The sequence below is a fragment of the Cariama cristata genome, unplaced genomic scaffold (assembly GCF_000690535.1).
Source record: "Cariama cristata isolate BGI_N322 unplaced genomic scaffold, ASM69053v1 scaffold29316, whole genome shotgun sequence".
NCBI classification, from domain to species: Eukaryota; Metazoa; Chordata; class Aves; order Cariamiformes; family Cariamidae; genus Cariama; species Cariama cristata.
Genome location: NW_009620921.1, coordinates 25,684 through 44,314, shown reverse-complemented (window position 1 = coordinate 44,314; position 18,631 = coordinate 25,684). Strand labels below are relative to the sequence as shown.

Sequence of the window (18,631 nt, the reverse complement as noted above, 5' to 3'; positions counted from 1 at the left end):
TATGTATATGAACAGTATGTGCATAATAGGCTAATAAACAGCCGTGTAAAACTTCATAGATTAAATGTGGCAACATCTTAAACTAGGAATGCAACCGTTATAAAAACATAATCAGACAGAGGAATCGTTACATTTTGTGATAAATTCCATACGCTATTTCTAAGGGTACCTCTTCACATTTCACTTACCCGCCTTTAACTTCTGCATACCTTGGATGCTTTTGCAACCAAAGGCAGTTTGTTAAAAACTCTCTGATTTGCTACATCTGGACATATTTCTGTGTGTCTACAATCAAGGTTCCACTAACACTTCACTTGGCAAATCAAATAGTACAGTGGGAATCCACTGAAAATGTGAAGTCTCTTCCAGGCACTATTAAGGGAATACCCACTAATGGTTCCAGCAGGCTAAATGCACTTTGTGATTACCTAAAGTCAAAGAAAACTTTTCAATGAAATAAGGAAAACCGTTTCAATGAGAGCTAATCACAGCTCGCTTGTTTCAGTGTAGTTCATCTCGCTTCAGTACCTGTTCTTTCATGTAAAATGGGGAAATACCCGCTCTAGCTAAAACATGCTCAACCACAGTACCTTTAACACAAACTCTGCACTACTGCGTTATTATACTGCAGATTTTGAATCTCCTTCCCATTTAATTCCAGGGATTTTTCACACAAAATGAGCAGCCAATTTTGACCTCCTTTCACTTCTCCCAGCTACATCATCATTATAAATTATACCAAATAGTCCAAATCAGACTGGGCTGCTTCCTCTAAAACCCTACTGTTCCTCTGGATAGGAAGATTAAACCACAATGACTGGCATTGCCATTAATCTGCCTGCCAAATTCATTTGCCAAATCACTAAGGCCATGGTCATATAATCACTGCAGGAATGGCTGTGACACGTAACAAAGTTGCTAACTCTTGGCTGAACGTTCCTGCATCCCACCTCCACTGTGCAGGCTTTGGGAAGGCTCCTCGTGGGCTTCAGCACACGCTTGTCTGGCTTGGCTTAAACCAAAAAAATAGTCGGCGGCTTCGACTGAGCTGTCCGACTTGCCGGAGGAGGCTGAGGAACCCCATTCTGCATGCTCTGCCCTGGGAAGACATCATCTTAAACTGCTGCAGCAGTCTTCTGCGGCGATCATCTCACCATTGCCTGGCACTATTTGGTATTATCCAAAATTGAACTCCAGCAGCCCCAAGACAGAAGCATCCTCTGATCCGTGAAAGCCTCTTCCTGCACTATCTGATCCTGGGGAGACTCTTGGAAATGTAAAACGGTTTGCTGGTTTGGATTAACTTCATCTAGCCTTAAAGATAACGTGCAGAGGGATGGCTCACCATCATTACTAGAATTAGAGGATCACATTGCCGAAGCAAACTTTTTGTCTTCATTAAAGTTTCAGGATGAACAATCATGCTGCAACTTGGCACAACAACAACTGCCTTTGTACGCAACATGCCTGGTATATATCAGCACATTTCTTCTTCTTTAAAAATATAATTAGAATAGAACGAGATACGTCGTTGTTTTTCATGCTGTCTAAATATCTGAAAAGGCTCAAACATTTTAAAAGCCTAAAAAAAAAATAAATTTCCCTCTCCCCTAGTTTATTTTTCATGCTAAAGGCTGCAAATTGACACATCACAGTAATTACCTCTGACTAACTTCCATAGACCTACCCAAAGAGATAAACATGAGAAGTTCACATTTGACTATCAGACTTACTGTGCCGAGCACAAATAATTTCCCAGAGGAGAATTTGATATTTCATCATTTGGAACAGTGGTAATTTAATTACATTGCTAATGTTTTCTGGCATACTTGAAAGGACAATTAGCATAAGTAAATCACGAGTGAGATGACAAGTCACTCGGCATTTATTTCTGCTCATCAGATGAGATCAGTTGATGATCTAAATTCTCTTTTGTGTGCGAGCTGATTCCATTTGTAACTGGGGTTCAGACTAGCAGGGAGAAACCGATGTATAAATAAAGTAAAATGGATATTGTTCTTTGAAGTTTCTTAATTAAACTTGTCCAGAGAAACCTCAAAAGCCACCAGAAGTAGGGGAGGGTGGGGAGAAAGGCTGATAAATGTGGAAGGCTAAATGAAGCTCGAGACACACACTACCCTTTCTGGCAACAGGGTGAATACTGATTCATTTTTGCCAGCGTTTGCTTTACATCCTGCTCAGGGCTGAACAGTATTATTATAGCTCTACTGATGTTCTAAAATAATTGTATTTATCTCCGCAAGCAATGACATTCATGATAACACCGTTAATGTTACAGTTCCTTTCTGGCGCTTCAGAATAGCTACAGCTTGCTCATGAGTAACACCTTCCAAAGCTTCCCCATTAACTGCTAAAATCTGATCGCCACGCTTCAGTCTGCCATCATCCGCAGCTGCTCCCTGCAAACGGCAAAGTGAGTCATTAGCGGCTGGTACCACAGAGCCCTCCCATCTCTCATAATGCTGATGGATGAAATGCGGAGGGATGTAGCACTGGAAACCCACCGTAACTGGGTGGGGAACATGGCAAATGACAGTGCTGAAGTCTCCCTGAGTGCTTCAACCATTGCCCATCGCTCACCATGCTTACCCACCCCTGCAAGGTCTGGGGCAGGGTGGGCGGGTGATATACCCCTGGGAAGAAGAGAATTGGCTCATCCCTGAAAAAACTGCAGTGTAAAGACTGGTTCTGGCTTTTATGATTACGGAGAGGCCTGTCAAAGCAGCATTTAAATGTACTCCACACCCAGTGCTGAGAAATGGGTTAAAATGTGGGGAGGAAGAGGGACGCAGAGCTCATGCAGCCAAACAGCCTGGGCACTGCCCCAAGTCCGGGCCAGAGCTAGGCTCTGCTGAATGTCCTGAGAAGCTCCCACGGAGCTTTAGAAATGGCTGTTCTCCTCCAGAGGCCTCAGTGCAGCTCTTTTCTCGAAATCCTAAGCCCTGCCCTGCCTAGAGGTCAGCTCATGGTGTCTGTTTCTGCTCCATGGCCCCACCAGTGACTCCAGTATATTCTAGCTTCGATCTACCGTTTCTCAGCTGTGCTCACATCTAGAAACTTGTAAATCTAAGCATCAGTTTAAAGACACAGTATCTTCCCATGTTAATAATTGAAAATTGTAAAAAGACCAGATACTTGTGGTTTGAGCCCTGGAATCGCAGAAGCAGAGGAGATATAACTTCTACTCCATCTTCAGACAAAGTTTTATTAATTATGTCATCTACCCTGCCAGAAGTGCTGACACAAGTGACAGCAAGTAGGCACAGGACAAGCAACTGTGTGTGACTGACTTTGAAGTTACTTTATGGAAAGTATCCCTAATTCCCACTGTTTCCCTTTCCTACTCCCCATTTCCAGAACCTCCTTCACATGGCCATGCCTGACTTATCTTGCTGGCCCAGGTTGAGCATGTTTCTAGCAAGGGGATGGGTGGGAAAAGGGACATTTCTCCCTCCACACCAGTGGCCATTCTGGGGCTGCCTGCCTTGAGGCTGCGCTGGGCTGTACTATGTTTCTTCCCCAGCCTCGTGGGCCAGAGCCACTGCTGTACCTGGCTGGGACCCCCAAGTCCTCCCCTGACACTCAGGGTTGGGGTCAGAGATGGCCGCGCCGTGATCATCTCCAGCACGTGGGAGTGGAGTACACAGAGAGAGGCATGAGAGAGAGGCTGGAAGCAATGGAGAATAACTAAAGCCAGGACCGATGTGTAAGCCAAGTCATCATCAAGCCACAAGGTAGGGCGTTTTCGTCTTTCGGTGTTTTTTCTCATTGAGGTGACTAACTGAGCACAGGAGTTTATTCCTGGTTTTGCAGCTGAAGCTCAGCCACAAAGATACAGCATCTCTGCAACTGTCTCCTCTCCTGTACAGTGGGAAAAGCGATGCCTCCATACCTCTTGGAAGGATCTTTGAGATTTACAGAGAGAAACCTGCCTTATAAATATTTTAATGTATAAAAACAAGTTTCCCAAGTACACAGAGCAATTTTGCTGAGATAAAGTATCTTTTTTCAGCCATCAGTAGTATGAAATATAAACTGAGAAGCCAGCTGTGAGTTCTGGGTCGACTGACTCACATTAACGTACTTAGACAGCACGTTTTGCTTTCTACTACATAATATATTTTCCAAACCAAATCTTAGATTTATTTTTAAAGATAATACAGAAAAAGGGAGAAAACAACAAAAGAGATACCTTGGCAAATATAGTCTTGACATAAATGGGCAGGTCTCCATGGGGACTTCCATACCCCCCTACAATACTAAATCCCAGTCCATCAGAGCCTTTCTCCAAAGTAATAATCTTAGGCTGAGGTGCTCTGAAAACACAATAAATATCACTTAGAATAGCAATGCCTGTCTCTGGGGACTTGATGCAGATGGAACACTTACAGAGATATTTATCTATCAAGAAGTTTTTCATACAGTCACAAACCATGACTCTTGTACTTGCACTGAAATACACTCCTGCACAGCCCGGAGTTCAACCACTGTTCCATGTACTTCAGCTCCTCACTTTGAAAATACTTATTTTTAATAAGAACTCAACAAGAGCACTTATCTCTGATACAGAAGTGAGACTCTCCTCATCTGCAGTCGCTGCACGTACGTAAAGGAGAGTTTGCTTTCTTACTGGCCACGCTGTCATCCTTAGTCTGCATAAGTGGCAATTGCAACAATTACCTTACAGCATAATTTTATTTTATGACTTCAGAAGAATAAGTCTAATAGACAGGTTGCAGCCAGGAACACTTGCGTTTATAGTCTCAGTTCTACTGCAGGCTCTTTGGGCTGTTTTCTAACCACCTATATTTGACCTACACCCCTGCGCCTTGTAACCCCAGAGAGCCCCTCACCCAGTGCATCGCTTAGAGCCTGAACTCTCTTCAGGGGCTTTTCCCGTCTACATTGAGCAGAGGAAGATTTTTGGTGGAATTTAGACCACTCATATGTATATATCCATCTCAAATTTGAAAAAGTAATTTCTACATATTTAGAAAGAAATATTGTAAACAAAAGCTGTTTGACATCTTCCACCTATATAAATAAAGGTGTAGCCTATGCTGACTAATATCTAGCCATTTCTTTAGGACAGAATGAATGCCCACACCTACTTAACTCTGCTTCATATTTTCACATTCAAATTTCCTTACTATTTTGATATGAAAAGACAATACAAATCCTTTTGTGAAGTAACCTGTTCTCCTTTGAGAGCAGCAATAAAAACAGTATCTTACATTGTAAGACTAGAGAATGCAGCATAAATAGCTTAACTTGTATACTCAAAAAGCCCTGAGGTAGAGTAGCAACTTGCATCTCAGCTTCTTAAAATAAATATAATGAATCAAAGAAAGAAAATGAAGAACATAATGAAGCTAATGAACCAAAACAAAGATCAAATGAATTTCAAAATGATAACTGGAATGCTATAAGTTGCCCTAAAAAGCACACAATGGAGAATGATGCATGGCCATGAGACGGCTAGATCTCTAACTTCCATCACCACACAGAAGTGCTGTAAGTAGAAAATTTTTCAATCAGACTTTTCAAATTGTAAAGCTAAAAATATTCAAAAGACAAAGAAAATTCTGGGACATGTTTTGAAACATTTGTCTCTGATACTAGGCTTTTTAACACCTCTTGCCTTAGTCTGCCAATGACAATTTATTTCAAATTGCTACAATCATAACTCCTTTCAGGCAAGGAAGCCAACAGACAAGGGCAGAATCATCATGCCAGCATAACACATTAGAAAAGAAAGGAGATAAATTTTTTTGAAAAATGTCCAGAACTAGTACTCAGAAACACATTTTGTGCTTATTTACTCAAGCAATTTCTGCCATCAGGTGAAGATGGACACGAGTCCGTAATCTGCTTGGAGAAGGTCACAGTTTTCACTTTAAAGGCGATGGAAAATTAGAGAGAAAAGCAATGGGAAAGACCTCCTTCACCACACTAGGCTTTTCCCTTGCATGGTGCATAGAAATCCACCTCACTTACGCAGACTAAGTACAAACTTACTCGGGATCTTCAGAAGGATGCTCAGAAGAAGAGTTAAGGTTGCATCCCGCAGACATGCTCTCCAGCTGGGTAGCAATGGCACTGATGTTGGTATCAGCCACAACCTGAACAGAAGGATGCAATGAAATATTATGTGTGGTCACATAATACCAAAGACACTTGGCTAATTATGCAGCAAATAGCTGATACACTAGGAAAATCAGTTTTTGATGTTTTTTTTCAAACAAATTTCAAATACAAGTCCTACTCTCTTAAATGTCCTACTAATTCAATAGTCTCACATAAGAGAGCTGCTAGTAGCCACCTTTCTGGGGGTTAAATGAAAACTTTGCTCTGAAGTTTTCTCTTGCTTTTACATGGCTATCATTCAGATGCTGAGCAGAGGGGAACAGTCTTTTGGGATAAACCTGAGAAAGCGGTTACTTTGTCAAGGAAATAGGTACATCTCAGAGTCAACACAAGGTGTCCAGGATTGGGCTTGAAAGTAAAGGTCTCCCAGAGAGAGCACCTTAGCCTTTAACGAAATACAGAGATCCAAGGGACTATGGGGCAAAGGCCCTGAAATACCTCAGATTGGTTTGTTTGCTGAGTGGGGAAGAAATTAATCCCTAGTTTCAACTTCTCCGCAATTTCCAGCATGAATCTAACAAACCGCATTCTTAAATTTCCTAAGCCTGCCTGCCGTATTATTCTGAAACCATCATGAATTACCACCACACAGGAATTAATAGTTAATGACATTTTGACTGGTGGTGGGGCAGCAAACATGCTCAGGCTTTTTAAACCAACCATATCAATGTTGTACAGGTTAGTTACAAATACGACTATAGCTGTGTTGAGAGAACAGTTACTTGCACGCTGAGGTCTGGGCTTTGCCGTTCACAGAGGTTTAGGCTCATAAGGATAAAAGCTTGCAGCTTGCAGGCCCAGTAGGATTTATTAAACACAAAGTGTCAATACCCACTCTAGCTTTTTTTTTTTAACATTTCATTGCATGCTGATTTTCTATTATTTGCTTTTTTCTGGAAAAAAATTGAGGAAACTGCTATGAAGTGGTTTGGATTTTAAGTATTCACAGCTGAAAGGGCATCAGTCCCCTAACAACTACATGCTGTGGTTATTCCCTAACTCCATCTCCTTGTGATGAGATATTCTTCTCTGCTTGATGTTCACTGTACATCGCAGGAGTTCAGCTCAGAGACAGTGAGAAATACCCAGCAAGTATATTTTCAGTATTTCCTCTAGCTATCCATGGCTTTATTTTATCAAAATTAACAGGTACTTTTTCCACTCCTTGCTGTGAACATGGCTTAAGGGAAACGTACCTTTTAGAAATAAAAAATCCATTATTTAAATCCCCCGTTTTAAATGAATGCTCACAATTCTTCCACAACAATATTTCCCTCTTTCTAATCACTTGGAGCCAAGAGGGTGGTAGCATTTTCTAGGAAGGAAGATTAGTTCTCATGCAAATTTGGCATCCCAGGACTCAGGTTCTTGGATGCCCTAAATGAAGGGGTCCAGCAGACGACAGCTGCACCTGGCTCACCCAGCAAAGACACCATTAAGTTTTCCTTCCCGTTGCAGTAGGAGAAAGGGTGCCAGCCAGTATTTGTCGTATTTTGTTGTTAAATAAAATGAGGGCAAAGTAAATCTATATTCAAAAATCTTCAGTTGGCAGTAAGAACGTATCAGAGTTCAACAACCTTGTAAAAAAGCTTCCCCTTATCTCATTACTACACCTGCAGAAAAGAAATTAAATTAAACCAAAGCATCAAAACAGCCGAAAGGGATGATTGTTCCCCTGAGACCTTAATCTCCCATTTGCAAACAGCATTTGCAAACTCCTTTACCATCCTTCCCAGGACATACTGATAATAAGCCTTTCCACACCACTGAACGCAATTATCTGACCTTTCAAAGCAGTTTGCCATGAAGTGGTCTAACCTGATAATAAACAGAATTACTTAATGACACATCAGTCACGATTATCACAGCGATAGGATTATTCCATTTAGATTGTTTTAATAATAATAAAAAAAAACAATCCAGTGCTTGAGAAGTACCTGTGGTTAGCACGTAAGGTAATCGTATCACCGTGCTTACGGCAGGGCTTCGACACTACTCCCTGCTGATATTAAAATATAACATCCCACCTTCACACAACAGATTTTTAACAGCGGAAAATAGACTCTATTCTATCAGAATAAACCTGCATCATCTGGAAAAAGTATTAAGCCCATTTTAAGCTAGACAGCAAAAATGTGGAAGAAAAACCATCAAGTGACAAACCCAAAGACATTTCTAGAAGAACCTCTTTGTTTATGTGAGCGAACAACTGACAGCGTGCTTCATCAGGAATATTTTTAAATACATGATGAGGTGGAATACGCTGTATTACAGCTTTCAAGATTAGCAATTTTGGGTTCTGCAGCAAGCTTTCATTTTCTATTCAGGGAATACTGTTGACATGAAAAGTGAAATTACTCAACGTTAGTAACAATATGAGAACTATAATTTAACGGAAAATCCTCAGCTGGTGTATATCTGTGTATTTCCTTTGACTTCCACGGAACTACACAAATACACCATCTGCTCTGGAACTGGCTCATCACTTACCAGGTCAGCAGTTCATGGACAGAGAAAATGAAGAATAAGCAAGTTTAAAACTAAGTTTATCATCATTTCATTTTTCCTTTTTTTTTCTTTTTTCCCCCTCATTTTTTATAGGCACACTTGTGTTGTAATGCAAGCAAGAAGCTTGCAAAAATCTCTCAAGATATGTTCCAATCCAATATGCTGTGATGATAAAGAAAATTAGAATAGATTTTAGTGGTAGTACTTAAGCTTGTTTTCCAATTGTTACAATAATTCTGCAAAGGAGTAGTATTTTGAATTCTCTCTAGCAAGCATTTTTCCCATTTCTTTGTGTAAACATAAGAATAAACTAAAGATGAATATACTGGCAAGCAGCAATTAGAACCAAAGTGGCAGAACACGTCTTCCTTTTAGCTAGGATATAAATGCGGTAGCGATAACACTGTTTTCTCTCTCAAGTGTTACTATTCACTACCTGTAGAATAATCAGTTCTAGGCAGCACTGTCTTAATGATGATGCTATCATTTTTACTAAATGCTACTAGCATTTCTTTCTTCTCCTTTCAAGGAACAAGGAAATTAACACTGTGGGCATTTTGGTCACAGACTAGTTACATGCATGCACACATACACACACATGTAATTTCTTGTTCCTAGCTAACTTCAAATTAATAAAAAAAACTTGGAAGCTTGTTGATTTATCATGTGTAGCAACAAGTTATTTTGTTCTCTTTGTTATGCTTTTATATAGTCATGCTCACAGCCTGTATGAATGGCAATAAAGAATTTTTGAATGAAAATTATTTCTTGCTTTCATTCTGTGTAATTCCCATCAGCAAGCACCCTGCACTTCTGTGATGCCTTGTGCCAGTGATGCTTAGAGTTTTTTTTTTTTTCCTGAATGCCATTTATCTACCCTCATGCAGCTGCATGTTCAATTTATCACCATACCTGCAGGATAATGCTCCCATAAGCATTCTTTAGTAGATTAACCGCATCTGCATGAGACAGCCCATCCAAAGGTTGCCCATTAATACTGACAATCCGATCTCCAACCTAAAAGTACAACAGTAATGGAAAATTACTAGCATTAGGGAAAATTAAAATTAAGAATGCTTAAAATTCCTCGTGAACTTGGCACTGCACAGTCATGCTTCTCTTTTGCAGGATCCCTTTTGTTAGAATTCTGCATTGCTAGTGATCATTTACCATTCTTCAGAGCTAGTACAATATGGATTTTTTTTAAAAAAACACTGCGATCAGAGAAACAAAGATGGGTTGTATTTTGTTATTTCCAATTGAAAGCAGAGAGAGTGAGATTTTCACTGCTGTCCTCCCACCCAGAAAGGACTCATTTGTGTCCATCAGTGCAGACAAGTTCATATTCTTACAGACTATGTATGCACATGCTGAATGCAGTCTAGGAAAGCAGGCACTTCTGATATTAATCTAATTCACCTAGATGATTCCTTCTTCTTATACATAAAAATGATCTTGACCCTGGCACTTAGTGCTATTGTGCAATTTTGTTAGAGATATGGCATGAATGTAGCAGCATGTACTGATGAATCTTACGGGCCAATGCAATCCTGTGTATCTGCATAATAACTTCTTTTCAATACTAATGATTCCTTGAAATTTTCTCTAAAACTGAAAGTGTTCCCCACAGTCATTCCTGGAAACCCACATATCCTGTGAATCTGATAAAAGTGTCTTATTTTGACATTTCTTTATAAGGGCCTTAAGATCAAACAATTAACTTCCAAGCTGGTTTCTGTCTGGTTTGAGCTCTAAATGACGCCCAGTCTGCAGTCCACAAAAGACCTGTGGTTTCCAGAGAGCCTACTGGGTCTGGAGGAATGTATACATTGAAAGACCACTGCAAATGCATTTCTGTTCTTTCTCTTAACGTCATTTTTCCAATGTGGGGAACAATTGTCATTATCCCAAGATGCAAGATAATTATAAAGGGAAGAGAAAGGCAGGTTTGTTTTTCTGGTTGTTGTTTGTTTGTTTGTTTTGCTTTTATATAAAAAAAGGCATAGTAGTCTATGAGACATTATCAAAGTGACGGCATATAAAGAAGTGTTTGGGGCTCCTCCTCTGTGGGACACATGGCAGATGGAGTAGGAAACACTGAGAGGATCCCTCTACTCACTCTGAGTCTTTGGGTACGTGCAGCCACACCACTGGCTTGAATCATGGCAATGAAGATGGGAATATCTCCTAATGGACTTCCCTTCCCTCCTGCTATACTGATACCAAGTGCATCATTTGGTCCCTAAAACAAAGCAAAAGAAAACAGCATTTGCAATTGGAGCAACTTGCAGAGGTCAATGTTCAGGGTATAGCAATAACTGACTCATTTGATTTATCGAACAGGGAGAAAATAGAGAGGTTTGACAGACATGCCCATCCTCACACATGCAGGTCTTATTACACAGGCATACATCCAACAACCCATTGCAAACAAATAATGCAATTTTACTTCTGAGAAATGCTACAAAAATTAACAACTTCAGTTAAAGGTGTCAGCTTTTTGAATTGATAGAAAATAACTCACTGACCCTTGTTATCTCCACAGTCCTTGGGCCCATATCTGCTCCTACTAATAAAGAAACAAACAATTAGCTTCTGTAATTAAGAGATAATATAATTAAGAGATAACACTGTCAGGTGACAATGCTCCCTGGCTGCCTAGTCAAGAGTTATCACTAAGCAGAAGTGGAGCCTTCCTGTGCCAAACCAGGCAGCGCTGCTCACGTGAGGAGGACGGGATTTCTGTTTCACCCAGAGATGAATACGGATGTAATCACTCTGGCTGACAGATGCCACCGTGACGCCCATTGTAGCGCAGCCGCTGCTTACCGCAATCTATTGAATAGCAGCACTCTGCCGGCCTGAAGAAAAGCCCTATTGTGCATTTCACTCAATTAAAGATTAGCTTATTATTCATAAATCACAGTGTCCCTACCACAAAGGGTAGGGGACATAGCTGGTCTGAGGCTGTTGAGGTTCCATTGATTTCCTCTTCTAATTTGTGCTGTATTAGTAAATAATAGATAGCCAGGAAGTCTGGCTGGCATACATCTAGCCATAGGACATTTAAAAGTACTCAAAATATTAAAAAGAAAAAAAAGAGAAAAAAAGGGACACTTCAAAGGAATCATTCAAACTGGGACTAAACAGCCTAACTAGCTGGTGTAGTCAGGTCCTGGGCTCTGTTATACCAACCCCTAATTCTATCATCTTTAACTAAACTATTTTAAGAATCAGAATTAGTCTTTTCCAAAAGTTAATGATTTTTAATAAGACATATCAGTATTTCTCATTGCCATGCACATGTGCTTGTGCAGATATCTGCTATGAGTACAGAAGGCAGGACTGCCGAGGTGCTGCGAGGTGTGCGGCAGCGGGAAGCCCAGCCCCAGGGATGCTGAATCAGGGCGTGCAGATGTGCACTCTCAGTGCTGCAGGGCCCTTCAAAATGGCACAAGGAAGGCTGCCTAAAAAGCCACATGCCTCCCCCAGTGCATGCAAACTGGCAGAAGAAACGTCTTCTACTTCTGCCCATGGTCCGACGTGAGCAAAGGTTACCAACTTGTGATGCAGGTCAGAGAACACAAATACTCAGGCTCTCCACAATCTACTGCAGGTTGTAGATTTAGCACTTGCTAAATCTGCAAATTGCAAACTGGGCATTGTGACTTTCTCATTACAAAACACCCCTTTATACACTCAAGAGCAACAAAGATACAAATGAAGTGGTGGCAGCTTTATTCCCTGAGAAAACTGTTTCTAATGTGAGAACCTTGCCTGTGCTAAGCCTCTGACAAGGACGTCGGGGAATAGCAGGGCACAAGAATTGTGCATTTAAAATAGAGCAGCCATTACTCTACAAGCAGACATAAAAATAATGTCATCTGCTGGAAAGTGTTTGGGTCTTAAAACATCAGTGGTATGTCTTCTGGGAGGCTGAGCAGGAAAACCAGATTTAAGTATTCAGTTTTGCTTTTAAACCAGCACAAACATAAAGCAAGTAACATGCAGCTATTCTGACAGTTGCCCAGATTATACCTGAGTTTCTCTGAGACACATCTGCTGAAGATCTTTTAGTGCTGACAAAATTCTGTAAGGTAGAGAGGACTGGAGCAAGCGCAGGGTGGAAGTGGCTATGGACACTCTGTTGGCTCACCTGAAGTTAAAAATAAATCAAAATCTGTGAGTCAAACTCAAACGTCAACTTTAAACCAGTTCCTGCAACATACGGGCGCAGCTGTGCTCTGTGCCAAACAGCCTGGAAATACCACATCAGCCACGCAAGTGCAAACCTCTCCAACTTAATTTCCAAAGAGGGAACCTACCAAAATCTGTCCCCGTGTTGTGGGCACACCCGTAGCACTGCTCACAGTACTACACAACTGCACTTCACTCCCTTACGTGCACACCTCATGCGTACATTGTTCAGGTCTGCTCCAGAGGCCATAAGGAAGTAGGATTAACCTCCTCCTTTGCTCATTCCCAGTGTGTCTCTGAACCTGAGGAGAAGGGGAGATGATGGCTGCTGCTAAAGCTTGTGGGCATCTTCCCCACGACGCACCCCGCAGGCACCTCACCCTACGACGAGCGGGCATGAGGCACATAACAGCTCCTCTCACACAAGGTGGGGATAACATGGACATCCATCTTGTTAAAGCCTGTAGATGACTGGCATGTGTTATTTTAGCTGAATACATTGTCTGACTACAAGGTCCTGTAACTGACCCTGCCCCTTTCATTTGACCAAGAACCTACTCTTATTTCCAGAATAATATGCCAGGTGACAAAAGGGAGAGTCTCCAAAGATAGCTGCTCGTCCATGTTACCAATTCTTGGCCATCCGTTTCCAGCACTCCTTTTCCCTATCTCCATATCTGGCTTTATCTCCAGACTCTGCCCCTCGATGAAACATCATTATCAATTTAGGACGTGCGTCTGAACAACAGGTTTCATCGAGGGCCAGACCTTTTTAACTAAGCTGCCTTATACAAAACAAAGATGTGGTCTATACTTCCCTGTCCGTGGCAGAGTTTTTTCCCCTCTGAATGCATTAGGCGGTGAATCAAAAGCTCTGGCAGCATTTATCCTAACTGACCAGTGTGCAGCTGTCAGTGACGAACAACAGGCAGAGCACGATTTCCACCTCCAGTTGCCAATTCATGGGTCAGTCAACATAATTTGCAATGCGCATGAAAGAAATCACTGTCCTGCACCACAAGGCTTATATTTCTACCGTTAAAGGTATGCAACGGACCAAGAAAAAAGCCAAGTGAGGACAAAAGTTCTGGATGCTCTTGGCCAGCAGCTTCTAAAACATCACTCGCAGTTGTGCAAATCATTCAAGCTGATTTGCTGTATTATCTGCCAAGATTTTTATAACTCTTGGAACGATTTTGCTGAGAAACATTTATTCAGTTTTCAAAATCACCAAGTCACTTAGAAGCAGTGAGATGAAGGCTCTCAAATGACTCTGCATTAAGAACAGCAATTAAGATTTCTTGTATTAAAAGAAATACAGAAATTACCAGGTTCCTGCAAAAGCCTCTTATGCTACAAAGAAAGGGGGATGACATTGTTTAATCTGATTTTTCTACCTAGACTCATGTTAGATACTATGGCATTTTGCTTCCCTTTCAGCTATAAGTTTTACATAGTAAAACTGAGTTGATAATTTTTAACTGTCACTTTTTGATTACATTGCTCTTGCTTCAGCTAGCTGTTGATACGATGACCAAAAAAATGTAATACTCAAGAGTGCTGTCTTTACGTAGTGCACTCAGTATATTTTTCCCCTGTTTCATTTCTCCTTGCCTGCTGCATGCAGTGTAGATGTTTCTCCAATGATATTTAGTCATTATTTTTAAAGCTGGGCTTAGCCCAACTGTTCCTGCGTGGCTTTAGCCCTTCCTTATACCTCACCCTCCCAGACAGCATGCTAGATCACTGCTGCTCTTTAGAAAGTTAAGAAACCACGCCACACGACTATGATTTTGGCATCCTTCTGTTGTTCACACACGACATCAAGGACAAGCCTCCCCTCTTACTGACTTCCTTAAAAGCATACCTGCTTTAACTTCCATCCCCCCTAAGCCTCCTACGGCTCCTTATCTCCATTTCTAAAACCAAGCCCCTCTTTTAGCATTTGGGGAGGCCGGGCTGGATCCCACCGGTGTGCAGCCTCTCCTGCCTGCTCGCACAGCCGTGTGAGGGGAAGGTGTGCAGGTAATATCCCCGGGTCCCTGACAGCTGCCCCTGGGCAGAGAGGGGGCAAAATACTCCATAGCAATAGCACTGCTGTGAACCACAGCTTGTCTCTCTCGGAGACACTGCCAATTTAAATATAATGGCAAAGGAGTCAGTCTTCGGAAGGCAAATCCATTAAAAAAAGTTTTCTAAGTCATCTTGCCTTGTTTTTCTCCCTTGCAATACTTGGACTTTAATACTAATGGTATCAGTGTCTGAGCTGATTGCGGGGCGCAGGGAGAGGGGAAAAGCCCTGCACTGATTGAAAAATGAATTGTTGTCCTCGCTTCAGGTAAAAAGCAAGTGAAGCAGGAAATTGCTCTGTGTTTTCTTTGAGAGGAAAGCAGCTCTCATGTGGTTCTGCCATAAGATAGGCAAAGATACAGTTTAGTTTCATTAACTCATTTTGATTGACAAAACAGCTGTAGAAAATACATTCAGCATTTTTTGCATGTCTAAAAAAAATTTCTGGGCATCATCATTTGAGAAAGATATTACAAATTTTTGGTGAGTCTCAGGAAAACACTCCTTAAACAAAAAAATACATTAACCAGCTCTTCTACTTAATCAGCATTTCAGCATGACACTTATTTTGCAGTTCAGTACTGAAAATTATTATGATAAAATATTTTGTGGCCCACCCTCAGCAGTAAGTGTCTATGGAAAGACTGAGCCTCACATGCACGCCTGTGCACTGTTCCCATGCCTTGCCCTTCACAGCTCCATTTTATACCTATGAATTTGTCACTAACCTGACTGTTCTGGGATGTTTTCCGTGATGACAGCCATGATCCAGCTCGCAATCTCCCAAGCTCAAGATGCACTAGGCCTTGGGCACACTTGGAAAAAAAAAAACCAAAACACAATGTACAGCATTTAAGTATGATATTTCACATATGATATTTCATGCTCTCCTGGAGAGAATTATGTTTTTGTTCAGCACTACAACTCCATGAAGAAAACCACAAGGAATGCTCAAAACATTAACATTTGTATTTAGACGATACAAAAAATGCCCATCCCTGGATTTAGGTTTATCCTGAAGGTTTATCCTGGTTGCTGAAGTCAGTATGAATGTTCCTACTGGCAAACTATAGATGGCCAATTACTCAGTAAAAATAAACAAAAAGCCCCTAACTCTTTAACAGACGTTTGCCACAAACAATACTCATGAAAAACACTTCAGAGGAAAAACGCTGCAGTAAAGGGTGAAGTTAACACATATGGATTCAACTTAATACACCCTCATATCACCGATTTCCAGTTCTTAAATAGGTAAACTTTTGGCCAAGTATCAACCCTGAATGGAAAAAGCAAGGAAAGAATTAGCCTTTCCCTTCAAGAATGAGAGAAATCATATGCAGAAACACTAATGGTGATGGCAGGGAAAAAGCCCTTGTCTTCAGATGCAGTTTTGAATAGAAATGGGTCTACGGCATCGCTCCCACCCATCCTTTCATCCTTGGTACAGGCTGTTGGGACTGGGAGCCGTACAGAGGAGCTAACATGAGGCACTTGCAGCCAGGCCATCCCCTGCCCTCTCCCTCTGATTCAAGCCGCCACGTGCTTTTGAATGGAAAAAGGCAAATTCTCCCAGACCACAGAGTATAAAAATCACTCCTGTAAGATGGAAAGCTGTGCAGAAATGGATTTAAGCTGCCATTTTATAGCTGCAGGTCAGTACAGCAAAGCCAAAGGCATTTTATTTCAGTTCTCATCTGTATGGCTCTCAGGTTTCCAAATATTTTTCTAACATATGAAATACACAGTTGCATTTTCAAATAAATGCCTAAATACTACACATGTCTTTGTTTTCCCACTTCATATCATCTGACCTCTAGAAATACAGGGAGTAGTGATTTTAAATGAATGTCTCAAAGTTCTTTCAGCTGAAATTCCTGTCTTGTTAATCAGTTCGAGCTGTCCTGCGAAGGCGTAAATAGCACTTCAGCATAATTACCCTGTGTGGTGTCAGTAACTGCAATTCAGTATCTTAAAATGTATCATGTACTCACCTTAAGTATAGTGGCAACAGTCTCTTGTGAGGCATTTCTCATATCCTCTCCATTTACAGACAAAATCTGATCTCCTTGAATTAATCTTCCATCTAGGTCTGCAGCTCCTCCTTTAACAATGTCAGAGATAAACACTCCACTTCCATTTCTAACAATGCAAGAAGCATATGGCTAATTACACAATCCAATATTCTTTGGGAGACCAATTTAGATTACTTGCATTTAAGAGACATTAAAAGAAACCTGTGAGCAGAGGAAGAACTAGTTTTACACCTCATTCAACTGTTTGAGTGTAAAAAAAAATCTACGAGTTCTAAAACCAAGGCATGTTTTGCTATATTTAATGCTGTCTTTACCCTTGAACTGTTAGTTCTGACTGTATGATCCATAAAGACTCATGAAAAATACCACTTGTATGAATAAAAAGCTGAGGATCGGCCTAAGATGGAGTTAAACTATCTCCTGATGTGCCTGATATGAATTATGCAGCCTCAGATTTTTTTTTTTTTCTATATTCCCCTAAAGGTTCAGCTCAGTTTCTTTTCTAGAAGCCTGGAGGCCCCCAACAGAAGAACAGGGAGAAGTCTGCAGAAAAGACTTTTATAGTTTGCACATGAGTTATGCAGCAGAAAATCCAGCTTTGTGGCTGTCCGCTGGCAGCGAGGCTCACGAGAGCAGCAGGCCATGCAGACGAGGGGAATGTATTTATTTATCAGCTCCAGCCTCCTCGCAGGGGAGTCCCCTCCGAGAGGCCGCAGGTCCCTCTGTGCTGGCCCCAGCTCCCGAGGTTCGCTATGGTGGGAGCTGGTAGTGCCAGCTGCAATGCCAAGATTTGGTGTCTGGTGTCCTTCACCCCGAAGGACACAACACTTCACAACCTGAATTATACCTGGGTATCATTTAATCGACTTCAGAAATTGGGCTACCTCTAAGGTGCAAATCCCCACAAGCGAAGCACTTAGCAATAGTACAGAAAGTTTTGCACAGAAGCAAACGTGGGAGGGCTGGAGACTGCGATTACCATCTGTAGGGTAATTTACATAAGCTAAATTAATTACCCAACCCGCAATCTGCTCACAACACCTGGGTTAAACATCACCACTCTTGTGAAAAACTGCGGTGGAAACTTTACTGACCATACGCAGTCAGGATAATGACATGATGATTTGTAATTGAGAAAATAAATTTTTTTTGGCAATACAGAAGAGCAACCATATGACTCTCACACACCAACACTGAATGAGTGCTCGCCAGTGTCGTGCCGTAAATCTCCTCTAGCAATGAAAGATTAAATCTATCAGTGCTCTGGTTCGAAAGATCTAATAGTAATGGTTTAGATATATATCAGCAAAAAGTCACATTTTATTAAGCAGCTGCTACCTACCACCGTATCTCAGATTCTGCTCTGTACTCGCAGAACTGCTGTCTGCAGTGTTGTACAGTTGCTTTGATACTGCTCAGGATTTGGGTCTAACTCAGCCTCTTATCTTCCACTGACATTGGTCCTTTTGAACCCAAGTAGGAGCTACATCTAACTCACAAATCCATTTTCAAGGGCACATCCTGGTATTTGGAACTAGAAAGGTTTCTGCCCCCAATTTGAAATCAGGAAAGCCAGGGTTAGAGCCCCTGAACTCCGAAACACAGCTACGCTGAAGCCACCAGAACAGTGAGCTCCCAGTTCCACCTGTGCCCCC

At 41.4% G+C, this 18,631-nt stretch overlaps 1 protein-coding gene across 1 annotated transcript in view; it reads right to left on the bottom strand.

Moving 5' to 3' along the window:
- Positions 1–1,955: 1,955 nt before the first annotated feature.
- The window catches only part of LOC104162929 (inaD-like protein), a gene marked incomplete at its 5' end in the record, with an annotated part of 41,631 nt that continues 24,955 nt past the window's right edge, over positions 1,956–18,631 (bottom strand). Inside the window, 9 exons of the mRNA XM_009701776.1 lie at positions 1,956–2,420; positions 4,214–4,337; positions 6,040–6,143; positions 9,589–9,693; positions 10,796–10,918; positions 11,205–11,236; positions 12,715–12,832; positions 15,672–15,758; positions 16,935–17,082. Of these exons, the coding sequence (XP_009700078.1) occupies positions 2,274–2,420; positions 4,214–4,337; positions 6,040–6,143; positions 9,589–9,693; positions 10,796–10,918; positions 11,205–11,236; positions 12,715–12,832; positions 15,672–15,758; positions 16,935–17,082 (988 nt within the window). The remainder of the gene's footprint in view (positions 2,421–4,213; positions 4,338–6,039; positions 6,144–9,588; positions 9,694–10,795; positions 10,919–11,204; positions 11,237–12,714; positions 12,833–15,671; positions 15,759–16,934; positions 17,083–18,631) is intronic.